Here is a 27,222-nt window from a genome sequence, read left to right on the forward strand (position 1 = left end):
GTCCTGAGTTTAGAAATACCCAATGTTCACACGTTCTTTGCTTTTTTTTGCAAGTTATAGGGCAATAAATACAAGAAGCACTTTGCTATTTCCAAACCACTTTTTTTCAAAATTAGCGCTAGTTACATTGGAACACTGATATCTTTCAGGAATCCCTGAATATCCCTTGACATGTATATATTTTTTTTAGTAGACATCCCAAAGTATTGATCTAGGCCCATTTTGGTATATTTCATGCCACCATTTCACCGCCAAATGCGATCAAATAAAATAAATTGTTTACTTTTTCACAAATTTTTTCACAAACTTTAGGTTTCTCGCTGAATTTATTTACAAACGACTTATGCAATTATGGCATAGATGGTTGTAAATACCTTTCTGGGATCCCCTTTGTTCAGAAATAGCAGACATATATGGCTTTGGCGTTGCTTTTTGGTAATTAGAAAGCCGCTAAATGCCGCTGCACACCACGTGTGTATTATGCCCAGCAGTGAAGGGGTTAATTAGGGAGCTTGTAGGGTTAATTTTTAGCTTTAGTGTAGAGAGCAGCCTCCCACCTGACACATCCCACCCCCTGATCCCCCCTGACCCCCCTCAAACAGCTCTCTTCCCTCCCCCATCTCACAATTGTCACCGCCATCTTAAGTACTGGCAGAAAGTCTGCCAGTACTGAAATAAAAAGCTTTTTTTTTTGTTTGTTTTTTATACTGTCTGCAGTGATGGATCCCCCTTACCCCACAACCTCCCTGATCCCCCATACATTTCTCTAACACTCCCCTGGACCCCCTCTACATATTTGCCTCCATCTTGGGTACTGGCAGCTGTCTGCCAGTACCCAATTTGCCCCCCAAATTTTTTATTTTTTTTTAACTTTTTTATATAAAGCATTTGTTTTCTGTAGTGTAGCTGGCCCCCCTCAACAATCTACATCCCTCCCCCTCCCAAATCCCTTATTAAACTACAGAGATCAGCATTCCTCTGTATTGTTTTTTTTTTTTTAAATGCACATTGCGCACACGCCCCCCCGGCCGCACCCGCCCACAATCGCCGACAATGTAAGATCGGTAAGAGAGGCAATATATTACAACGGCAAACAGTATAACATGCAGATGGAAGCTGCTCCCACCCACCAACGTGAACACATGTTTAGCCATCAATGGCCGATGCAGAGAGGGCCACAGAGTGGCCCTTTCTGCATCGGTGGGTAATATAGGGGATTGCAGTGATGTCTCAATATTGAGACATCACTACAATCCCTTGTAAGCAGCTGGAAGCGATCATGATCGCTCCCAGCACTTCAAAAGGCAGAGGACGTACCAGGTACGTCAGTTGTCACTAAGGGGAGTTTTTCCTATGACGTACCTGGTACGTCCTCTGTCATTAAGGGGTTAAACAATATGATGGCCTCCACTATAAAGAAGTAGTCCAGAGCACAACCACAATGGATCAACATAACTGGATCGCAAGTGTGATAGGGAGAATGAGGGCAATGGGCAAGTGAATGAAGGTAACAAGAGGAAGGAGAGCGAAAGGCAGGTGAGTGAAGGAAGACAGTAAGAGTACAGAGAATGGTGGAGCCACTTGTATACGAAGAATAGATTGTCAGCAAAGGGCTACAGAAAAGCAGAATAGCTTATGGAAAAATAGAGCAGCGAGAAATAAAAAAAACAAAAAGAAAACATTTGTATTCTGTTGCCCAAAATATCCAGACCTATCAGACCTATTTGATCAGTGATCTTAAGTGGATTTAATACTATATACATATCTAAGAAGTATGGAACACAGAATTGATGTCAGATTAACTAGTTAAAAGCCTTTACTAATATTCCAGAAGTGTATTTACATATATTATGCTACAGTGAGATTGGTAAACTTAATTTAGAATTGCGCCAATATCTGCTTTATAGACAATGGCATGGTTAGTTCGTAGTTTTTATGGTCTCTAGTATACAGAATTCTTACTAGCTCACCTTATCAAAATCTGTAATTGTAGCTACAATGAACTATTTTTGTACATTTTGGCCTCCTATTATAGACTGGAGTCATTCAGGCAGTGGTAACGAAAAATAAGGATAGCAAAGAAGCTTACACATAATGGAGTGTGACAATCACGTGAGTGACAAAGAAATAAAAGAATATAAAGAAACAGTGGTGACAGAAAGGAGACTTGAACATATAATGGCTTGGAAAGAAGAGTGACAGCAAAGCAAGAGAGGCTGACAGGAAACTGTACGTGTGTCTTTTTACAGCTAGCTTAGATTTAAAAAAAAGTAATCAAACCAGTACCTAGAAAGGAACGGAATCAAACCAGTAACTAGTGAACTTACAGATTGTCAATACCAAAGATACTGAGTCCTTCAAATAAATAAAAGCATCATTAAATAGCTGAAATAAGTGTTAATTCCTCATGCTAAGAGAAAATTAACCACTCTATAATGTATTGCATCAGCTCCACCAAAAACTCAAAAATGTAGCAATAATATAAAAAAGTTACACAAGTATAAGGTTTACTAATTACTCTTCACAGGCAACGAAATGTCTTAAAGGGATAGTACACTGTAAAATTGTTTTTATATTAATGTATTTTCAATGATGTGTTATGCCAACTGCAGAGTTTAAAATGTATGAGTGATTGCATTTTTTGGTTTATTTGTGTATACGAAGTAGCAGGTTTTGTGCTTTTAAACCACAGCCTATTACAATGGATTGAGCTTCAGGTAATATCAGATCTCATTATGTTATCACTTTGTGTACACACACTTGCTTCCTTATCTTATATTTGTCTAGAAAACCAAAGCTCAATACTTAGAGAAAAGAATGGAAGATTGTCATTTTATTACTTAACTATCATGACCCCACTGAGAGAAAGAGATGGTACCTCTGCAGAGAACTTCCGCAAACACAAAACGGATGTAAGGAACAGACCAAGCCTGGCAAAGGGGTGTGTGGAGTCAACTAAAAGCGGTGGACTACCGCAAAAACTCAGCAAAAAACAAAACAGAAGCCTGCTGAGCAACAGTTGAAAAAACACTTTATTCCAATAAAATACGAAGGATAAGACACGCCAAAAAAGGTTCCAGCTATCTTACATGTTTCACGCTGTAAAGTGCTTACTCATAGATGCTAAAAGCAAGTAAAAACAGCTGTTACATTTAAAGGCTGAAGCACCAATGAAAACATTGTCTGTATACTGACGTGAAAACTTAATTGTCAAACAGACTAATACACATAATGAAGAGTGCAATCCCTTTATAAATGTAACTGCCAAAAATTTAAAAACAAAATTACTTGTGTAAATGACAAAAGTTGGCTTACATTCATTGATCAATATATATAATTTAAGAAAACAAGGTAATTAATATCATGAAAAGTTAATGAAAAGTAATAATAAAAATAATAATGTTGCAAACAAGGGAGAAGAAACAATATCCCAACACCAACACATGATACTGAGTAATGCAATATACATCATATACACAAGCATAAATCTGTTGCTTCATATTACTCATCATAGTCATGAGCAGCACCAATCAAAATTCTGCAAAACATACAGATGCATGTGTATATGAATGTATATATGTTAAAAAGTATATATATATTTTTACTCCACATAGTATCTCATATCCCATTCTAAATTCATGCCCAATGGTAGTTTGGTCCTTAGTTTATAGATCCAGAATAGTTCCTTCTTGTCCAATATTTTGGCCGCATTACCACCTCTTTGGGGAATCCTAGCTATATCAATTACTTTAATTGTAAAATTGGGTACATTGGTGAGATGGATAAGATTAAAATATTATGCCAAAGCAGAGTCCTTATTATAATTTTTTACATCTCATAGATGTTCCCTAGCACAAGCTCTCAGGATTCTAGTAGATTGACCTGTATATTGAGCCTCACATAACTGACAATCCAGTAAATATACTATATGGTCAGTTAGGCAGGTGGCATAAAAATCTATATCAAAGCATTCACCTGTGACATTGCTAAAAAATGTATTTGTAAAAGCCATATTGTCACAAGTTGGGCAATTGTTCAGGTGTGCTCTAAAATTTCCCTTACCCCTTAGCCAGTTGGCTTTAGCCTCTATTTTGGAATTAACCAAACTAGGAGAAAGCCTAGTAGCCAAGGTTGGAGTTTTTTTGGCCACAAACTTGCAATCTTTAACATATGATTGTAGGATCTCATCACCTTTTAGAAAATGTAGATGTGTTTTAATAATTCCACATATTTTGTTATATTGTAATGAGAATTCCGTAGAAAATACTATGCTATTTACATCTAGATATACTTTATCTGTTCCTTTGCTTTCCTTATTATCAGCTAACTGAGAGTCTAATCTCTTCTGCTGGTTGTGTTTACTTAGGCTATTCAATAGAATATACTCCAGTATAGAAACTTTCAGTATAGGTTGGGATACCACAGGCTAAGGGGCCTATCTATCAAGTTCTGTACGGAGCTTGAGGCCCCGTGTTTCTGGCGAGCCTGCAGGCTCGCCATTAACACCAATTATGAAGCAGCGGTCTAAAGACCGCTGCTCCATAACCTGTCCGCCTGCTCTGAGCTGCTGGTGCAATGCTAAATACGGAGAACATATTGCTCTCCGCATTCAGCGAGTTCTGGCAGACCTGATCCGCACTGTCGGATCAGGTTCGCCAGACTTTGATAAATAGAGGCCTAAATCAGCTATTTCAAATGCCAAAATTGAGGCCCCGTGTTTCTGGCGAGACCAATTATGAAGCAGCGGTCTAAAGACCGCTGCTCCATAACCTGTCCGCCTGCTCTGAGCAGGCGGACAGACATCGCTGCAATTCAACCCGATCAAGTACGATCGGGTTGATTGACACCCCCCTGCTGGCGGTGCAATGCTGAATATGGAGAGCATATTGCTCCCCGCATTCAGCGAGTTCTGGCGGACCTGATCCGCACTGTTGGATCAGGTTCGCCAGACTTTGATAAATAGAGGCATAAATCACCTATTTCAAATGCAAAAATTGGGGTAAAGGATTAAAACGATTTAAAACACCCCAGCAGGTAAAATTAATCATTGGGAACAATTTAAAGGGGAGAACATTTTTGGGTGAACTGTCCCTTTGAAGCTGAAGTCATACCATAGCTAGGGGGAAATAGACAGTAGTTCAATAATAAAAATTCTTTAATTTAAATTGAGTATTGTATTAGTACTCAGTTGCTCTGTAGTGACTTTATTTGTTCCCCACAAAGGTGTTAAACAAATACTTAAATCTTTACTCAAGATCAGCTCTGTATTGCAGCTTCTGAACAAAACACAGATGATAAGAAGTAGATGCCTAATCCTTAATTGTGTCCTGCTCACACCAGGCTTGGCAGTGACAAGTTTCCCAAACATAAAATTACCAAGGGACATTTGTGTAATAAAAGGCATTGCTTTAACATTTAAATTATGGAGAAATGTTAACAAGATTTCAACGATTTTGTATGAAAAATGTGGTAATATTGAAAAAAATATGAGGGTCTGCTTACAAAATAAATAAATGATTCCTTAATTATTCTTTCCATTAATGGTGATATGGACAATATGGGGGTCTTTGAGAATGCCTGGGATAAGTATTAGGCTATTCTATTAACTAAATAAGCTTACATTTTTTTTTTAATTCGAGACCAACTTGGTAGGCATATGGTTCTTATCTGCTATTGAAAAGTTATGTGTTTATGTTTCTTCAGCATCCAACATCACAAAATATAAAAAATGTAAAAGAATTGGTTTAGTACCACAATTATATACGTTCATCCTGATATATGTAAAAAGTATTTTTATAATTTGTTTATATTTTTGTCTCTGTTGTAACAAGTACTAAATTTTTCTACCATGAGTTAGTAGTGATGCTGGAGAAATTGTATAACATTCTCTTAGCTTCGAGCACTTCAATTAAAGGGACACAGAGACCAAAATTAAAGGGATGCTAAACCCAAATTTGTTCTTTCATGATTAAGATAGAGCATGACGTTTTAAGCAACTTTTTAATTTACTCCTTTATGTAATAATAAATATACTTTTAAATGGTCAAATTAAAATTGTGTACAATATGTAGAATGCAAATGTGTGATTTCAACTATATTTTACACTATAGCACATGAGCTGAGCATGTGTAGTAACTATATTTTACACTATAGCACATGAGCTGAGCATGTGTAGTAACTATATTTTACACTATAGCACATGAGCTGAGCATGTGTAGTAACTATATTTTACACTATAGCACATGAGCTGAGCATGTGTAGTAACTATATTTTACACTATAGCACATGAGCTGAGCATGTGTAGTAACTATATTTTACACTATAGCACATGAGCTGAGCATGTGTAGTAACTATATTTTACACTATAGCACATGAGCTGAGCATGTGTAGTAACTATATTTTACACTATAGCACATGAGCTGAGCATGTGTAGTAACTATATTTTACACTATAGCACATGAGCTGAGCATGTGTAGTAACTATATTTTACACTATAGCACATGAGCTGAGCATGTGTAGTAACTATATTTTACACTATAGCACATGAGCTGAGCATGTGTAGTAACTATATTTTACACTATAGCACATGAGCTGAGCATGTGTAGTAAGTATATTTTACACTATAGCACATGAGCTGAGCATGTGTAGTAACTATAACGTTGAAAAAGAAATGTGTAATGAGACAAGAAATGCCTCTATAAATAAGGCACAAACAAGTTTTCAACAAGGTGTTCCAAGGCGTTAAATTTGAAATATCCCCAAATCCTTTGGAAATATGTAGGAGAGGGTTGGAATACTGGTCTGAAATCATCCTCATGCAAGGTTTAGGTGGAGTCTTTGTGGAACAAATGCATTTGAAAATATAAGATAGGTTATCCTGCGGTTTTCAAACAATGATAACAGGTGAAACAGTGATTTCCATCTTTTTCAGTAATTTGTCACGCTTCACTAAGAAAACAATCCCATAGCACACCTACCTCATTAATAAGGGCCAAATTACAAGTGGAGGGTTAAATATCGCTTTCATTAAAGTGATATTTGCACTCCACTGTGCAATACCCGCGCACTCTAATGTGCACTGCTATTACAAGTTCACAGCAATGTGAACGCGACCTCGCGTTCGCATTGCTTGAAAGTATTGCGCACACGAGAGCGCGCCTCCATAGGCTCCTATGGGAGCCTCGTTCTGATGCCGTCAGGGGCGGCATCAGAACTTCAGCGCAGCGAAGGGGGTAAGTAGCACAGTGATGGCAGCAATTTTAAATATATTTGTATATGATTATATATATATATATATATATATATATTTATGTGTTAATATGTGTATATACACATATTAACACATAAATATATATGTATATAAGCATATATATATATATATATATATATATATATATATACTGTATATATATTTACAGGGAACACACAGTTTCCATAGACCGCAATGTAAAGGCATTCCACTCTCACTAACTTTTGTCACAAAATACTGCCTAGGCACTCATTTTATTAAAAAATAAAGATGCTGCAATCTTTATTTTTTTAATAAAATATGCTAGACTGTATTTTGGGGCACATTTATAAAATTAACCAGAGATCTGATCTCTCGTTAATTTTATAAGTTCTAACTGCTACCGCAAGCTTGCGGAAGAATTAACCAGCGACTTGTAATGGGTGATTAGTTATCGCGGGCCCACAAACGGGCAAATTTGCCCGTTTGCAGGCACATGATAATTTAGCTCTCCACTTGAAATCTAGCCTTAAAGGGACACTGGACCCAATTTTTTTCTTTTGTTATTCAGATAGAGCATGAAATTTTAAGCAACTTTCTAATTTACTCCTATTATCAAATTTTCTTTATTCTCTTGGTATCTTTATAAAATGCAAGAATGTAAGTTTAGATGCCGGCCCATTTTTGGTGAACAACCTGTGTTGTCCTGGCTGATTGGTGGATAAATTCATCCACCAATAAAAAAGTGCTGAACCAAAAAAAAAAGCTTAGATGCCTTCTTTTTCAAATAAAGATAGCAAGAGAACAAATAAACATTGATAATAGGAGTAAATTAGAAAGTTGCTTAAAAGTGCATGCTCTATCTGAATCACAAAAGAAAAATTTTTTGTTCAGTGTCCCTTTAAGTCATTACTGAATAGATTTTCAGTAAACATAACATTCACATAGATTTACTAGATTGAGGTATTCCCTGAAAGGTTTTGTAACATAGTAATATAGTATGTAATAAGCTTAACAATATTCTTGCATAAAAAGGAAAACATATATTTTTGAATACTGTGTTTTCCCAAACAATGAATGTAAATGTGCCTCTTTACCCAAAGCTGTCCTGGACCCCTCTCTGATTTCTAGTTTTTATGGCAGAAAAAATATATAATCAGATAATGTATATGCTGTCTATGAGATGGCCTTGTGCAAACTGAGATGAATCACATTGCATTCAAATGAATAAATTGGATCATACAGGTGGAGATGGGGCCAGACCAGTTATACATAAAAAGTTAAGTTTATGTTTATTTTTTTTGCAAAACTGTAGAGAACAAAAAAAAAAAATGTTTAACTTATTTCTGCTGTAAATGCAGAATTGGAAAAGATGCATTAATATTAATGCAATTATCTTCCTGAAAAAGAGAATATAGTGTTTATTTGCCTGGGCATTCTCTAGTTGAGAAAGGAACGTGCTTTGAGGAAAATAAGGATTTCACACTGAGGAGATATGTTGATTACAGAGATCTAAATTAGAATACTATTTGCTACTCATTGATCCTGAACTCATTACATTCAGGAGTGCTGAAAAAGGATAGAATGGTACTTATCCATTATAAGCACTTTAGTACCTGTAATATACCTTGATGATTCCTGGTCCATTATCTATACTTACAAAGTAAAAAACAAATAGTGCACTAAATTATAATTGTAGCACAATTTTTTTTATCACCGTTGCATTAAAGGGACAGTAAAGTAAAAATTAAACTTTCACAATTCAAATAGAGCAAGCAGTTTTAGACAACTTTCCAAGTTATCTAATTTTCTTCATTGTCTGGAATCATTTGTTGAAAAGCATACCTATAGGTAGGCTCAGGGGCAGCAATATGCACTACTGGGAGCTATCTGCTGATTGGTAGCTGCCCATGTGTCTCCTGTCATTGGCTCATCTGATCTGTTCAGCTGGTTTCCAATGGTGCATTGCTGCTCCTTCAACAAAGGATACCAAGAGAATGAAGCAAATTTGATAATAGAAGTAAACTGGAAAGTTGTTTAATATGTTATGCTCTATCTGAATCAAATGAAAAATGTTGGGTTTCATGTCCCTTTAACATCTCTTGAGTGCAATCCATACCACTTCCGTTTTTGCTCTCATATTACAAGTCGAAAATTATATTTTATCTCTTGAGTGATAGTCTAGGGCGCACAAGCATTTGTCAGATTATAGTGCAGGTGCATTAATTCAATATAATAGACTATGGAGGCCTGCAGTAAAATTCAGGATGTCTAATATACATTTTGGTGTAGGAAAATAAGTGTTAAAATAGTGACCTTGCTGTGGTAACCCTTTTTAGAAAATACAGGGTGATCCCTGTGACCAAAACATATAAGATTATCTGAAGATTTTACTCCTATTTCTGTTATAGTAGTTGGTGAGGAAAAGGCATTTTAGATTTTTTATATTTCTGAATGTCTTTCAGAACGCCTGTCAACAAAGTTACCACCTCAGTCACGTTTTCCTGGACACTTATGAGTTACACATGCTACAGGGTATGCAGGGGTGCAATTCCCCTCTGCACACCCTGCTGCATGTGTAATTCATAAGTGTTCAGGAAAACATGGCCATGGTGGCAATCCTACCTGCCAATGGTTATGGTTCCCTCACATATTCATAAGACTGCTCTAGAAACTTCATTTTGTCTTTTACTTTTCTGTTCTTAATGCTTCTGGTATGTTACTTGTTCTTGTATTTGACAAATACCTCAACTTTTCACACAAATATCTTCATTACTGGCTTTTATCACACTGTCAAAGTAACTCTTCATATGTAGTAGAAGTATTTACCCTAATGTCACTTTTATTCCCGCTGTTCAGTAGTGATGTCGCGAACCTAAAATTTTCGGTTCGGTATTGTTCGCGAACCCGCGAACCGCCATTGAATTCAATAGGCAGGCGAACTTTAAAACCTACAAGGACTCTTTCTGGCCACAATAGTGATGGAAAAGTTGTTTCAAGGGTACTAACACCTGGACTGTCGCATGCTGGAGGGGGATCCCTGGCAAAACTCCCATGGAAAATTACATAGTTTATGCAGAGTCTGCTTTTAAGCCATAATGGGCCTAAATCAACTAACATTCCCAAAGTGGCTGTCTCAAAACATCCCGGACAGAAGATAGATTGATAGATAGGATAGATAGATATACATAGATTTATAGTTAGATAGAATCGATAGAAGAGAAATAGATAGATTTGTTAGATATATAATTACCCTAATAAAGTCTAATAATTAAACATGCGTTCTTGGACCCAACTAGCTTGTGTTAATTAGTACTTTTCTTAGCACTTTAATCCCTTTCCCCCCCCCCCCTATCGGGGGTGTTCTATATGGCCTGCCTGATTACCCTGAAAAAATATAATAATAAGACATGCGGTCTGGTACCTATTTTAACTAGGTTGTGTTTTAAGTACTACCATTCTTAGCACTTTAATCTCTGTAACTCCCCCTATTTGGTGAGGTCTATACGGCCTGGATGATTACCCAATCAAAATATAATAATAAGACATCTGCTCTTGGTCTGCGACCCATGGTAACTATGTTGTGTTAATTAGTAATGTCCTTCGCATTTTAATAGCTGTTACTCATACTCACCCTATCGGTGGAGGTCTATATGTCCTGCATGATTACCCTTACAAAATATAATAACCAAACATATGCTCTGGGACCCATGGTAAGTAGGTTGTGTTAAGTAGTACTGTTCTTTGCAGTTTAATACCTGTTACAACACCAAATGGTGGCAGGTCTATCTGGCCTTCATGATTAGCTGCACCCAAACCCCAAAAAAAGCAGAGTGGTCTTAGACTAACAGCCATGGCTAACTCGGTTGTTTCAATTAGTACTATTCTTAGCATCCCTGTTACGGGTGGTCTACATGGCCATCATGATTAGCCGAACAAAATACTACAATCCAACCTTTGCTCAGTCTTCATAGGCCCTTCATTGGCTGTATTTTGATAGTACAGTTCTTATTATTTTTATAGCTGATACAACACCGAATGGTGGCAGCTCTATATGGCCTGCAAGATTAGCCGCACCCAATACAAAAATAAATCCAAGCGGTCTTGGATTAACACCCATGGCTAACTCTGTTGTTTCAAGTAGTACTATTCTTAGCACTTTCATCTCATCATCCCTGTTACTTCCAGGACTCTCAGTGGTGGTCTACATGGCCATCTTGATTAGCCTAACCAAATACTACAATCCAACCTTGGCTCAGTCTTCCTAAGGCCCTTCATTGGCTGTATTTTGGTAGTACTGTTCTTATTAGTTTAATAGCTGATACGACACCGAATGGTGGCAGCTCTATATGGCCTGCATGAATAGCCGCACCCAAAGCCAAAAAAAAGCCAAGCGGTTTTGCACTAACACCCATGGCTAACTCTGTTGTTTCAAGTTCTACTATTCTTAGCTCTTTCATCTCATCCCTGTTACTTCCAGGACTCTCAGTGGTGGTGGTCTACATGGCCATCATGATTACCCTCACCAAAAATATAACAACAATACGTGCGTGCAGGGAACCATGGTAAGGTTACTTCCTTTCGCAAAATCAAGTATAACAGTTGCAGGCAGAGGTTCTGACCCTGCATTATGGCTGCACCTCTCCCTAAAAGAGGCATGCGTTACAGAGTCTGTGGGCATGTATGCAAAGAGCTGGCCTGCCTAAAAAGAGGAGCAAGGCTGTACAGGTTGTTCTCCTTCAGCTGTTTTATACACTGTTTTATACACTGTCCCACGGCCACGACCCTCAACAACCACAACAGAATGAAACACCACATATGCCATCCTTTTGAACAACAGAGTACAGGTATGGCAGTTAGTTACACTGCGATATTTATTATGAACCGTGAAATTGAAAACAAAAACATGATTGGACACCAATCAGGTCGTTCTCCTTCGGCCTTTTTAGAATAGTGTTCCGGACCCCCAACAAAAACAACAGCAGGAAAGAGGACATATGGCATCCTTTTGAACAATAGATGACAGGTAAGGCATAGATTTTACAAAGCCATAGATAATTTTTTTACAACTGTGAAATAAAAAAAAAAATTGATTGGACACCCAGAACACTTCTTTATCCTTAGGCCTTTTTATAAGAGGCTCCCGGAGCCTCAACTGAAACAACAGCATGAGAGAGGACATATGGCATCCTTGTGAACAATTGATTACAGTTAAGGCATTTATTTTATAATCCCAGAGATCATTTATATGACCCGGGAAATAGAAAGAAACATTGATTAGACACCCAGTACACTTATTTTTCCTCAGGCCTTTTTAATAAGAGGGTCCCGGAGCCTCAACCGAAACAACAGCATGAAAGAGGAGATATGTCATCCTTTTGAATAATAGATTACAGGAAAGGCATTGATTTTAGAATCCCAGAGATCATTTATATGACCCGGGAAATAGAAAAAAACATTGATTAGACACTCAGTACACTTATTTTTCCTCAGGCCTTTTTAATAAGAGGGTCCCAGAGCCTCAACCGAAACAACAGCATGAAAGAGGAGATATGTCATCCTTTTGAATAATAGATTACAGGAAAGGCATTGATTTTAGAATCCCAGAGATCATTTATATGACCCGGGAAATAGAAAAAAACATTGATTAGACACTCAGTACACTTATTTTTCTCAGGCCTTTTTAATAAGAGGGTCCCAGAGCCTCAACCGAAACAACAACATGAAAGAGGACATATGTCATCCTTTTGAATAATAGATTACAGGAAAGGCATTGATTTTAGAAACCCACAGATCTTTATTTGCAACTGGGAAATAGAAAAAAACATTGATTAGACACCCAGTACACTTATTTTTCCTCAGGCCTTTTTAATAAGAGGGTCCCGGAGCCTCAACCGAAACAACAGCATGAAAGAGGACATATGTCATCCTTTTGAATAATAGATTACAAGAAAGGCATGGATTATAGAAACCCAAAGATCATTTATATGACCCGGGAAATAGAAAAAAACATTGATTAGACACTCAGTACACTTATTTTTCCTCAGGCCTTTTTAATAAGAGATTTTGACAATCCAGTGTGACCGAATTTGGCTCCAGCAAGCAAATCCGATAGAACCGCTATCGCACCACTCCCCCCAACGACCCGGCTATCCGATTGGACCTCCGAGGACCACGTGACTACTCTGTGTAGACGTCAGGGTAGGAAGGACTGACCGGGAAATTTGAAGGTGAGACGCTCACATACTACCACAGCTACATGGCAACACGCCGAACTGAGACACATCCCGGGTTAATTACAAACCTTCCCATAACCCACGTTAGTAGAAGAGGAGGTAAGGGATATCGGTAGTCCGGTAGGGGTGAGCATCATAAGAACTCCGTATACTCCATTTTCAATAACGGGACATTACAAGCTACACAAGCTACCCAAACAGGAAATAGCTCTTTGGAGCTCTTTGGATCCCTTACAAATAGTTGTGGCCACAACTTTTAACTTTTACATTTCATGCTGAACTATAATCATCATATCCTTTCAAGGACATAGTTTGACTAAGAGTGTCTATTAACATATCAGCCAAATCCCAGTATTTTTGTCTATGCTGACAAGTTATTTTTACCGACACCATTTTCACTAACTTAGTGAATTATTTGTTATACTCCATCGCAAAGATATGCTCATTTTATTTGTTTTTATTTGTTTTTATTTGCTTATATCTATAAACTGAATATTAATTCAATTGAATATTTGTTTTGTTTTAATTAGGAAGTATCTGTTTTTTACACCACATATTGTTGTTTGTTTCCACCATATATATATTGCACTTTAAGCATTGTATCTTGCAACATATTGTATCACAATTTGTAACGAACCACATTGCACACACACCTGTACCTTATCCTATTGAGGATTCACATATAATATCCCCCCACCATATAATCATATGTTATCACGGCAATATACGTTCCCTAACTAGGTTGCCAAAATATAGAAATAAATATATTAGTTATAAGCAATAGACTAAGTCCCACTCACAGCTCTGTATTTGAGCGCACCCCTCCCCCAACTTGTTTTAGACTCTTTTTAATAAGAGGGTCCCGGAGCCTCAACCGAAACAACAGCATGAAAGAGGACATATGTCATCATTTTGAATAATAGATTACAGGAAAGGCATTGATTTTAGAAACCCACAGATCTTTATTTGCAACTGGGAAATAGAAAAAAACATTGATTAGACACCCAGTACACTTATTTTTCCTCAGGCCTTTTTAATAAGAGGGTCCCGGAGCCTCAACCGAAACAACAGCATGAAAGAGGACATATGTCATCCTTTTGAATAATAGATTACAAGAAAGGCATGGATTATAGAAACCCACAGATCATTTATATGACCCGGGAAATAGAAAAAAACATTGATTAGACACTCAGTACACTTATTTTTCCTCAGGCCTTTTTAATAAGAGGGTCCCGGAGCCTCAACCGAAACAACAGCATGAAAGAGGACATATGTCATCCTTTTGAATAATAGATTACAGGAAAGGCATTGATTTTAGAAACCCACAGATCTTTATTTGCAACCGGGAAATAGAAAAAAAACATTGATTAGACACCCAGTACACTTATTTTTCCTCAGGCCTTTTTAATAAGAGGGTCCCGGAGCCTCAACCGAAACAACAGCATGAAAGAGCACATATGTCATCCTTTTGAATAATAGATTACAAGAAAGGCATTGATTATAGAAACCCACAGATCATTATTTGCAACCGGGAAATAGAAAAAAACATTGATTAGACACCCAGTACACTTATTTTTCCTCAGGCCTTTTTAATAAGAGGGTCCCGGAGCCTCAACCGAAACAACAGCATGAAAGAGGACATATGTCATCCTTTTGAATAATAGATTACAAGAAAGGCATTGATTTTAGAAACCCACAGATCATTATTTGCAACCGGGAAATAGAAAAAAACATTGATTAGACACCCAGTACACTTATTTTTCCTCAGGCCTTTTTCATAAGAGGGTCCCGGAGCCTCAACCAAAACAACAGCATGAAAGAGGACATATGTCATCCTTTTGAATAATAGATTACAAGAAAGGCATTGATTTTAGAAACCCACAGATAATTGTTTGGAAAAGTGAAATAGCCCCAAAAACCATGCTTGGACTCCCACTCCAGGCCGTTCTCCTTCAGCTTTTTTATAAGAGGGTCCAGCACCCTCAACAGAAACAACTGCAGGAAACACCACCACATATGCCATCCTTTTGCACAAGCGAGTACAGGTATGGCATCCATTTTAGAAACCCAGAGATAATTGAGAGGAACCAGGAACATTTTTCTAAAAATTTGATGGGGCACCCATTACAGGTCGTTCTCTTTCAGCCTTTTTATACCATGGGCCACGACCCGCAACAGGCACAACAGCATGAAACACCACATATGCCACCCTTTTGCACAATAGAGTACAGGTATGGCATAGATGGAACACAGAGATATTTTAGAGCAACCAAGAGACGGATAAAGATGCTTGGTCGGTCCTCCGGCTTTATAAAAAAAAAAAAAAAGGCCAGCCTGTGTACCAGTTGTAGCCCAAGCCAGCTCATCTCGTCATCAGGCCTTTTTTATTCAAATGTATCGCCCAATGTCAGTCCCTTCGGGATCCAGCCCTCATTCATTTTTATAAAAGTGAGATAGTCAAGGCTTTTTTGACCTAGGCGACTTCTCTTCTCAGTGACAAAACCTCCTGCTGCACTGAAAGTCCTTTCGGACAGGACACTTGAAGCGGGGAAGGCCAGAAGTTCCATTGCAAATTGGGATAGCTCAGGCCACAAGTCCAGCCTGCACACCCAGTAGTCAAGGGGTCCATCGCTCCTGAGAGTGTTGAGATCCGCAGTTAAAGCTAGGTAGTCTGCTACCTGTCGGTTGAGTCTTTCTCTAAGGCTGGATCCCGAAAGGCTCTGATGGTGCATGGGAGTTAAAAAGGTACGCATGTCCTCCATCAACAAGACATCAGGAAAGCGTCCTGTCCTTGCCGCCGTGGTAGTGGGAGGAGGAGGAGGAGGATTAATTTCATCTCTTCCCCTGTTACATTCCCGTGGTGCTGTGACATCACCCTTATACGCTGTGTAAAGCATAGTTTTTAATTTATTCTTAAAATGCTCCATCCTTTCTGACTTGCGGGAATTTGGTAACATTTCAGGTACTTTATGCTTATACCGGGGGTCGAGGAGTGTGGACACCCAGTACAGGTTGTTCTCCTTCAGCTTTTTTATACGAGGGTCCCTCAACAGGCACGACAGCATGAAAGAACCCATTTGAACAAGGTTGGATGCCGAGCTAATCATGTCCCGTTCCTCCTCCTCACTGATCTCACTGATTGTATCTTGTTCCCCCCAGCCACGTACAACACCACAGGTACCAGAGAGGTGACAATAATGAGCACCCTGGGATGCCTGTTGTGCTTGGTCTTACTCCTCCTCCTCCTCCTCAAAACCACATTCCTCCTCTGACTCCTCTTCCTCACAATCCTCTTCCTGCGTTGCCGCAGGTCCAGCAAGCGATGCTGATAAGGCTGTTTGTGGGGGTGATGGACACCACAACTCTTCCTCTTCACGCTCATCTACGGCCTGATCCAGCACTCTTCGCAGGGCACGCTCCAGGAAGAAAACAAATGGTATGATGTTGCTGATGGTGCCTTCGGTGCGACTGACAAGGTTTGTCACCTCCTCAAAAGGACGCATGAGCCTACAGGCATTGCGCATGAGCGTCCAGTAATTTGGCAAAAATATCCCCAGCTCCCCAAAGGCTGGCCTAGCACCCCGGTCATACAAATACTCATAAACAGCTTTTTCTTGTTGGAGCAGGCGGTCAAACATTAGGAGTGTTGAATTCCACCGTGTCGGGCTGTCGCAAATCAAGCGCCTCACTGGCAGATTGTTTCGACGCTGGATATCGGACAAGTGCGCCATGGCCATGTAGGAACGCCTGAAATGGCCACACACCTTCCTGGCCTGCTTCAGGACATCCTGTAAGCCAGGGTACTTATGGACAAATCGTTGTACAATTAGATTACACACATGTGCCATGCACGGCACATGTGTCAACTTGCCCAATTTCAATGCCGCCACCAAATTTCTTCCATTGTCAGAAACAACCTTGCCAATCTCCAGTTGGTGCGGAGTCAGCCACTGATCCACCTGTGCGTTCAGGGTGGTCAGGAGTGCTGGTGCGGTGTGACTCTCCGCTTTCAGGCAAGTCAACCCCAAGAAGGCGTGACACTGCCTTACCCGGGATGTAGCATAGTACCTGGGGAGCTGGGGGGTGCCATAGATGTGGAGCAAGACGCAGAAGTTGAAGAGGACTCAGCCAAGGAAGAGGTTAGGGAAGAGGATGGAGTAGGAGGAGTAGAGGAGGTAGCAGCAGGCCTGCCTGCAAGTCGTGGCGGTGTCACCAACTCTTCTGCAGAGCCACGCATTCCATGCTTGTCAGAAGTCAGCAGGTTTACCCAATGCGCAGTGTAGGTGATATACCTGCCCTGACCATGCTTTGCAGACCAGCTATCCGTGGTCATATGGACCCTTGCCCCAACGCTGTGTGCCAGACATGCCATAACTTCCTTTCTCACAACAGAGTACAGGTTTGGGATTGCCTTTTGTGAAAAGAAATTTCTGCCAGGTACCTTCCACTGTGGTGTCCCAATAGATACAAATTTTTTGAAAGCATCAGACTCCACCAGCTTGTATGGTAAAAGCTGGCGGGCTAAGAGTTCAGACAAGCCAGCTGTCAGACGCCGGGCAAGGGGGTGACTTTGAGAAATTGGCTTCTTACGCTCAAACATGTCCTTGACAGACACCTGACTGTGGGCAAATGACCAGGAACTGCTACGTAAGAGAGACTGAGTGGAGGATGGTTGAGAGGGGGCAAGGAGGACAGCACTGGTTGACGTGGCTGAAGATGCTGGAGCAGGAGGAGGAGGGCGGCTTTCACTTTGTGTGCTGCTTCTACTCATGTGTTCTTCCCATCGGCCTTTGTGATGGGAGACCATGTGCCTTCGCAAAGCTGTTGTACCTAGGTGGCTGTTGGACTTCCCACGACTCAGTTTCTTTTGGCACAGGTTGCAAATGGCATCGCTGTTGTCAGAGGCAGACACACAAAAAAAATGCCACACTGCTGAGCTCTGCGATGACGGCATTCTGGTGGTGGCAAGAGCATGCATTGATGGGCGTCGGCATGCTGTCTATCTGATCCCTGGTGACGATGCATGCTGTCTGACTGTGCCACTATCTCCTTGAGACGACCTCCCCATGCTTCCAAATCGTCTCCTCCTCCTCCTCTCTGTCTCCCCATCTGAACTTTCCCCCTCTTCTTCTTCTCTTCTAGCAGGCACCCACGTGACATCCACTGACACATCATCATCAACCGCTTCACTTGTATCTGAAACATCAAGAAAGGAAGCAGCAGCAGGTACAACATCATCATCACACCGTACCTCCATGTCGGTAATGCTGCCTGACTGAGACTGATCACTATTATCTACATCCTCTGTCAATGATGGTTGCGCATCACTCATTTCTTCCAAATGATGTGTCAATAACTCCTGTGACAGATCAAGTGAAGCGGCTGTGGTGCTAGTGTTGGTGGTGGCGACAGGCGGGGGAGTGGCACTGGTCACTTGAGACCTGCCCAAAGCACAGCTGGACGTAGATGGTGTGTCAAGGTTAGGAGGACTAGCAGCAGAAGCTGAAGAAGATTGGGTGTCCTGTGTTAGCCATTCAACTAGGTCCTCCTCGGAACTTTTCGCGTCCCCCCTGGCACCCGGCGTCTGAACAATGTGCATATTTGTAGGGTCTAAAGGAATCACAGCACCACGACCACGGAACCTGCAGGGTGGCCTGCCTCTGCCTGTCATTTTTTTTAAAATGGACACTAACAATACTATTACACCAATTGAGTGGTGGCACTGTGAAAGTGGGCACAGTATACGCTGTGAGACTGACAACAACAAAAAAGACAGATGTTTTAAAAATAACAAATTGTTAATTTTTTTAAATATTACAAGTACTGTGACAACAAATATGATTGTTTGGTACTAGTTGGCAAATGGGCCTGTCTGGCACACACGCTGGGAGAAAGGAAACTGCAATTCAATGGCACTAGGAGACTGAAGAATCATAGTCAAAACAGTTATGATTAACAAAAATTCCAATCCTGTGACAATAAATATGATTGGTGGCACTAATTGGCTAGTTGGGACTGGCACACAGGCAGGCAGGCAGGAGGAAAATGCAATTCAAGGGCACTAGTAGACTGCAGATTGACAGTCAAAACAGTGATGATTGACAAATTTTGCAATACTGTTAAAAGAAATATGATTGCTGGCACTAATTGGATAGTTGGGCCTGGCACACAAGCTGGCAGGCAGTAGAAAAGTGCAATTAAATGGCACGAGCAAACTGAGGACTAAGATCAACAATAACATTTTTTTTAATTTTAATTAGTAACTATACTGTGACAACAAATATGATTGGTGTAAATAGTTGGCAAGACGGCCTGGCACAAAAGGCTGGCAGGCAGGAGGTAAATGCAATTCAAGGACACTAGGAGACTGAATACTGACAGTCAAAACAGTGATGATTGACAATTTTTGCAATATTGTTAAAAGAAATAGGATTGCTGGCAATAATTGGCTAGGTGGGCCTGGCACACAGCAGGCTGCAAGGCAGGAGGAAAGTGCAATTCACTGGCACCAGCAAACTTAGGATTCGCCACAAATATTACCCAAAATTTTAATTTTTAATTACTAAGAATACTGTGAAAACAAATATGATTGGTGTAAATATTTTGAAAGTAGGCCTGGCACACAGGCTTAGAAGGCAGGAGAAAAGTGCAATTCTAGGGCACGAGCAAACTGAGGATTAAGATCAACAATCAAAAATTTTGTAATTTTAATTAGTAACTATACTGTGACAACAATTAGGATTGGTGTAAATAGTTGGCAAGACGGCCTGGCACAAAAGGCTGGCAGGCAAGAGGTAAATGCAATTCAAGGACACTAGGAGACTGAATACTGACAGTCAAAACATTGATGAATGACAATTTTTGCAATACTGTTAAAAGAAATATGATTGCTGGAAATAATTGGCTAGGTGGGCCTGGCACACAGCAGGCTGCAAGGCAGGAGGAAAGTGCAATTCACTGGCACCAGCAAACTGAGGATTCCCAACAAATATTAACCAAAATTTTAATTTTTAATTACTAAGAATACTCTGACAACAAATATGATTGGTGTAAATATTTTTCAAGTAGGCCTGGCACACAGGCTTGGAAGGCAGTAGAAAAGTGCAATTGTAGGGCACGAGCAAACTGAGGATTAAGATCAACAATCAAATATTTTTTAATTTTTATTAGTAACTATACTGTGACAACAATTAGGATTGGTGTAAATAGTTGGCAAGACGGCCTGGCACAAAAGGCTGGCAGGCAGGAGGTAAATGCAATTCAAGGACACTAGGAGACTGAATACTGACAGTCAAAACAGTGATGATTGACAATTTTTGCAATACTGTTAAAAGAAATAGGATTGCTGGGAATAATTGGCTAGGTGGGCCTGGCACACAGCAGGCTGCAAGGCAGGAGGAAAGTGCAATTCACTGGCACCAGCAAACTGAGGATTCGCCACAAATATTACCCAAAATTTAAATTTTTAATTAATAAGAATACTGTGACAACAAATATGATTGGTGTAAATATTTTTCAAGTAGGCCTGGCACACAGGCTTGGAAGGCAGTAGAAAAGTGCAATTGTAGGGCACGAGCAAACTGAGGATTAAGATCAACAATCAAGAATTTTTTAATTTTATTTAGTAACTATACTGTGACAACAATTAGGATTGGTGTAAATAGTTGGCAAGACGGCCTGGCACAAAAGGCTGGCAGGCAAGAGGTAGATGCAATTCAAGGACACTAGGAGACTGATTACTGACAGTCAAAACAGTGATGATTGACCATTTTGGCAATACTGTTAAAAGAAATAGGATTGCTGGCAATAATTGGCTAGGTGGGCCTGGCACACAGCAGGCTGCAGGGCAGGAGGAAAGTGCAATTCACTGGCACCAGCAAACTGAGGATTCGCCACAAATATTACCCAAAATTTTATTTTTTAATTAATAAGAATACTGTGACAACAAATATGATTGGTGTAAATATTTTTCAAGTAGGCCTGGCACACAGGCCTGGAAGGCAGTAGAAAAGTACAATTCTAGGGCACGAGCAAACTGAGGATTAAGATCAACAATCAAATATTTTTTAATTTTAATTAGTAACTATACTGTGACAACAATTAGGATTGGTGTAAATAGTTGGCAAGACAGCCTGGCACAAAAGGCTGGCAGGCAGGAGGTAAATGCAATTCAAGGACACTAGGAGACTGAATATTCGCAGTCCAAAATATTATGATTTTTATTTTTTTATATACTGTTACAAGAATTATGATTGGTGCCACTAATTGGCTAGTTGGGCCTGGCACACAGGCTGGCATATATGAGTCGTGGATGGTAGGTAGGGCAGCAATTTAACACAGTATGCTGTGTAAGTGACAAAAACACAGGCCTGATAGAAAATTAAGTTAGATTACACTAGCAAAATATTTTAAAATTTTAGATTTTAATATTAAAATAATGTTAAGAAGTGCAATGCACATATGAGTGGTAGCACTGGCTGGCTGCTACGTAGGGCAGCAATTAACAACAGTATGCTTTGTAAGTCAGATAGACAGTTAGACACAGGCCTGATAGAAAATAAAATGAGATTACACTAGCATAATGATTTAAAGACTTTTTTTGGCAATTTAAAGAAAAAGGTTAAGCACATAAATATGAGTCGTGGCTGTCTAGCCTTGGAAGGGCAGCTATTAAAAACAGTAGGCTCTGTAAGTCAGATAAACACACGCCTGATAGAAAATACTATTAGATTACACTAGAAAAATTATTTAAATTATTTTTTGGGGCGGGAAATTAAAAAAAGGTTAAACACATATGAGTCGTGGCTCATAGACTAGGGAGGGCAGCAAGTAAACACAGTAGGCTCTGTATGTCAGCAAAACACACAGGCCTGATAGAAAATTGTATTAGATTACACTATCAAACAAATGTAAAAATTTATTTTTTTAAATTTAAATTAAGGTGAAGAAGATATGAGTGCTGGGTGGATGCCTGGCACAGACCAATTAACCAAAAGACTGACAAAAAATGAGGTATATTAATGCTGAGTAAGCCTGACAGACACAGGCCTGATAGTAAATGTAATTAGATTACACTAGCAAAATATTTTTTTTTTTTTTTTTTTTTTAAATTTAAAATAATGTTATAAACGGATATTAACACTGGTGGCTGGCACAGAGCAATGAACCAGAGTATATGCTGTGTGACACAGGCCTGATAGAAAATGAAAAAAAATTACACTAGCAAAATAATTAAATTTTTTGGTTAGTTAAATTTAAACTAATGTTGTTAGGGAGATATCAGTGGTGTCAGTAATCACAGAAGCATATGCTGTGAGCCTTAAACACACAGTCTGAAAGCCAGGCAAATGCTAATAAAAAAAAAAAAAAAAAAAAACGGCACGAAATATAGCCCTAAAAAGGGCTTTTTGGGGTGCTGTGCTTGCAGCAGAGATGAGTGGAGTCCTTCTGGACTGTAAATACACTAGCCTAGCTATGTTTTTCCTATTAATGTCAGGAGCAAAAACACAACACGTCCTCTCATTAAGAAAGCAAGGTCGTTATGAGTCTAAAATGGCGGATTCCGAGTAGCTGGGAGGGTTTGTGAGGGAGTGTCTGATGTTGATTGGCTCTAATGTGTCAGACGGCTGTGACATAAAGGGTCAAAGTTTCCTCAATGATGACACATAGGGGCGGATCGAACATCGCCATGTGGTCGCCCACAAACGCGAACGCGAACAAGCTATGTTCGCTGTGAACGGTTCGCGGGCGAACAGTTCGGGACATCACTACTGTTCAGTGCTTATTACTTTTGTTTTAATTTTACATGCAAAGACTTTGAGAATTTGCACTTTTGGAATAACTGCAGCAAATCTATAAATGTATTTAATTTTTACTTTTTTTTACTGCAATGTGTTTACAGGTTTCATTAAAGGGACAGTCTACACCTTAGTCGTTTTAAAGTCTTACTTTAGATTCCGCTGCAAATAACCTCCTTCACCTTTTCTATATCGTGCAGCAGTAACAGTAAAAACGTTATTTTAAAATGACTATTGTTTCTGGTCACTTTGAAATGGCTGCCAAGCTCTGCCCACTGATGACATCACAATCTGAGCTGGATCTATGCACTCTGCTGAATAGCATTGACAGTCTGTTGAATCCAACTAGTGAGTCTTTTGTAACTAGTTAAGCCCTTAAATCAGCCCAGATCGTGATGTCATCAGTGGGCAGAGCTTGGCAGCTATTTCAAAATGACCAGAAACAATAGAAATTTTAAAATAACTTTTCTACTGTTACTGCTACATAATATAGAAAGGGTGCAGAAGGCTGTTTATAGCTTAATCTAAAGTAAGACTTTAAGATGACTAAGGTGTAGACCGAGTAGACCCTTTAATTATGTCTCTATTAAAATATATTCAAATCCTTACATTGTTTTTAATCATAAACATACTTGGTTGACACCCTTACAAAGTAACTGAAAAAATACAGGGAATTTGTTATCTCTGAAGCAGCAGTAATGACAATTTAAAACGTAATTATTTGGCTGTCTTTTATTGCAAACACCAATGTTGATATCATTTGTTAACGCTTCGTTCCATAGAACATTTAAAGTGGAGGTTCCTTAGCTCAACATTGACATACTTAATTAATAATAAGTGGTTATGTACAGACTCAATTACCAAGACTTAAAGCAACGGAATACAAATGAGTTAAAATGAATCAGTCTATATATTTCTTGGTAAAAATACCCAATCATTTTTTTGTGACTTTCACCACAAGTTTCACAAAACAAAAAAAATATATATGTTTTTTTCCTTTAGGCGCTGGGTGGATGTTAAATTAATTTAAGAGCTAACTTATTCAGAAATGTTATTTTTGGTGAAAATGTAATAATATAGTTTTTTTTTACACAGTGCAGCTTTGTTTTTACATTTTTATTGAAATGATCAGTGTACAAAACAATTATAACCAACCAATGTAGAGTTATATCATCATACAAGGTGCACTTGGTAATATAAAGATGCATAGAAAAATGTTCCATAAATCTATCTGCAAAGAACAAAGACTAATTCTCTTCCTTTCTATAGAACAACAGGCCTTAAATCAAATAAAGGCACAAAAGTAGAATCTTCAGATGAGCTCAATATATAATCTGAAAGAATTTAGCATAGAGCTAGGAAGAAAAGAAGAGGAGAGAAAAAAGAAGGGGGGGGAGAAAGCCGAAAGAGATTAAAGGACCACTTGGCATATGCAAACCCACTAGGGCAGCTTTGTTTTATTCTTCTGTGCACATTTATTTTCTTTATCTCAGAGGATTCCATCTACTGACATTTGTTCTAGCAAAACAAACATTTTAAAAATCTTTTACAATATTAAAAAATAGTAACTAAATAAAATGTCTGTATTAATAGTATAAAATAATTATATAAAATATTATCAACAGTGTTACTGCTAAATCAATTCCTCCATATTTCTATACATAATCTGTGATGGTCAGCCAACAGAAGGGGCATGCATTTAGCTTCCAAGATGCCTTATATAGATTGTGTAAAGAGCTTATGTTTTCTTTTTTTTTTTTTTAATGTTTTGAAACCCTTTTAAAAGACACAAAACAGGGTAACTGGAAATATATTACATCATCATAGTATATCCTCTAATCACTGATATAAGTTATATGTGGTGTTATCAGTCATGTTATTGATGGTTCCCTATATAGTAATATTAATAATAGCCAGATGGTTCAAAGTTCAAAATTTCTTAGCTTTTGTGCTTAAAAGTGATCTCTCCAAATTAATACCTTGAAAACTTTCTCTTAAATATTTTAACTGGATTTTAGATTTTGCACAAATGTATCAGGTCTGGAATTACTGTCCATTTATTTTAACAAACTTACTCTAAATTTGCTTTAAAAACAAATAAAAAGAAGTATAATTCACCCCAGCTGGGAAAGCCCAAAGCCAATGACACACTTCATCCTTCCCCTGCCACGTGACATGTACATATTCCTATTCTCTAACTAATAACAACAACTTAAATATCTGTAACCCAGTCAAATGCTAGCGCATAAACAACACTGCAACAAATCAAACACACCTTCTCCATATTTTTTTTCTTTCTTTTATTATATCTAAACAACAACTTATCCAGGCCACGTGAGAGAGAGGGCAAGATACTGTTTGCACTTACCTGCACAAAGCAAACAGCGGTCACATACATAGCATTGGATACATATAGATTGGATTCAGTAAATAGTCATAAAGTTTGTTGATTATGGTCTGAGTAAAATAAGGTATACCATATGTAGAAGGCACTACCATAAATAGTACTGTTGTAGCTATACAAACACTGATTGAGCTATGTGCTTGACCTATAAAACTGTCTTTTCTTTGTGTATTTATACTGTGTTTGTTTTATTCATACAGATGTTTCACGGGCTATAGAATTGATAGAGAAACTAGAAGCATCAGGAGAAGTTCCCGTACATAAGTTACAGTCACTAAAAAAAGTGCTGGAAAGTGAATTCTGCACAGCAATACGAGAGGTATGATATTTATAATACCCAGATATAGAGAATAGCCATTTATGTTTTACATTGATTGTTTTTAATTCTGGTTGTTTGTTTCCATTACTATAATAACATGCTGGACTATTTTTGAGAAGTTACGTTGGTATAATTAAAGGGATATGAAACCCAAACTTTTTCTGTTGTGATACAGGCTCTGATATTCAAAACCTCTCTGCTCAGGTGAGATATTCTTAAATGATCCTCCAGCACTGTGAGATCCCTGTATTCAAAAGGCAGATTTTGCTTTGCTTCTCCAAGGGATGTTCCCTGCATTTCTGTATGTGAAGGAGAGACAAGCTCAGTGCAATATAGCACTGCTTGACATGACAGTTCTACTGCATTTACACATTGTGCTTTCTATTTTATATCAATTCACTCTTTAGATTACATTTTATTGCATTTAAACTTTGTACTTTCTATTTTGTATTTTATTTTGTATACAGGGGTGTATTTAGGATTGTGATTTTCAAATTCTGATTATGCCTTAACAGTTTCTGTGTAACTTTAACAAATTGTTTAAATTGCATAGAAAATGACACAAGATTTGTGAGAGAGCCTCAGACATACCTTGGGAACTCCCCTGTTTAGCCCAGGGAACTGCCTTGTCCCTCCCACTTTCTGAAGCTGTCAGTTTTTAATAGAGAAAATACAAAGTGCAATGTAATTTTATACAAAGTATGATCCTAAGTTATTAAAGTAACAGAAACTTTCTAAGCATAATCAGAATGTGTAAAAACACTGCTAGATCAAAATTTAAATGTATTAAATTACAAATGAGAAAGGGCAAAGCTTAAATGCAATAATACAGAAAGGACCCACTTTGAAATGTAAAGTAATATAAAATACAATGCACAAAATGTAAGTGTAACAAAACTCTCATATAATGCAGTGCTATATTGCACTAGGCTTGTCTCTAGGGATGGGCGAATGTGTTTATATCTGAATTTGAATGTTAGAACGAATGTTATTGTAGAAATTTGATTTACATAATAGAATGTTGATAAGAACCAATATTCTTAAAAATTCGATTTTCGAATGTTATTTACAGTTTTCGAATGTCACATTCGAATTCGAATGTTACATTCAAATATCACATTTGAATATTACATTTATAAAACACAGTATAAGACTAGAAATACTATTTCGAATTCGAATGTCACATTTGAATCGAATATCACATTCGAATTGAATATCACATTTAAAACACAGTATTA

The 27,222-nt window shown here is 38.5% G+C and overlaps 1 protein-coding gene across 1 annotated transcript in view; it reads left to right on the forward strand.

Moving 5' to 3' along the window:
* The first annotated feature begins 2,849 nt into the window (after nt 1–2,849).
* Nucleotides 2,850–27,222, forward strand: part of LIN7A (lin-7 homolog A, crumbs cell polarity complex component) — an 88,209-nt gene continuing 63,836 nt past the window's right edge. Inside the window, exons 1-3 of the mRNA XM_053719239.1 lie at nt 2,850–2,912; nt 9,694–9,763; nt 25,866–25,984. Of these exons, the coding sequence (XP_053575214.1) occupies nt 2,850–2,912; nt 9,694–9,763; nt 25,866–25,984 (252 nt within the window). The remainder of the gene's footprint in view (nt 2,913–9,693; nt 9,764–25,865; nt 25,985–27,222) is intronic.

This window comes from Bombina bombina, chromosome 6, assembly GCF_027579735.1.
Source record: "Bombina bombina isolate aBomBom1 chromosome 6, aBomBom1.pri, whole genome shotgun sequence".
NCBI classification, from domain to species: Eukaryota; Metazoa; Chordata; class Amphibia; order Anura; family Bombinatoridae; genus Bombina; species Bombina bombina.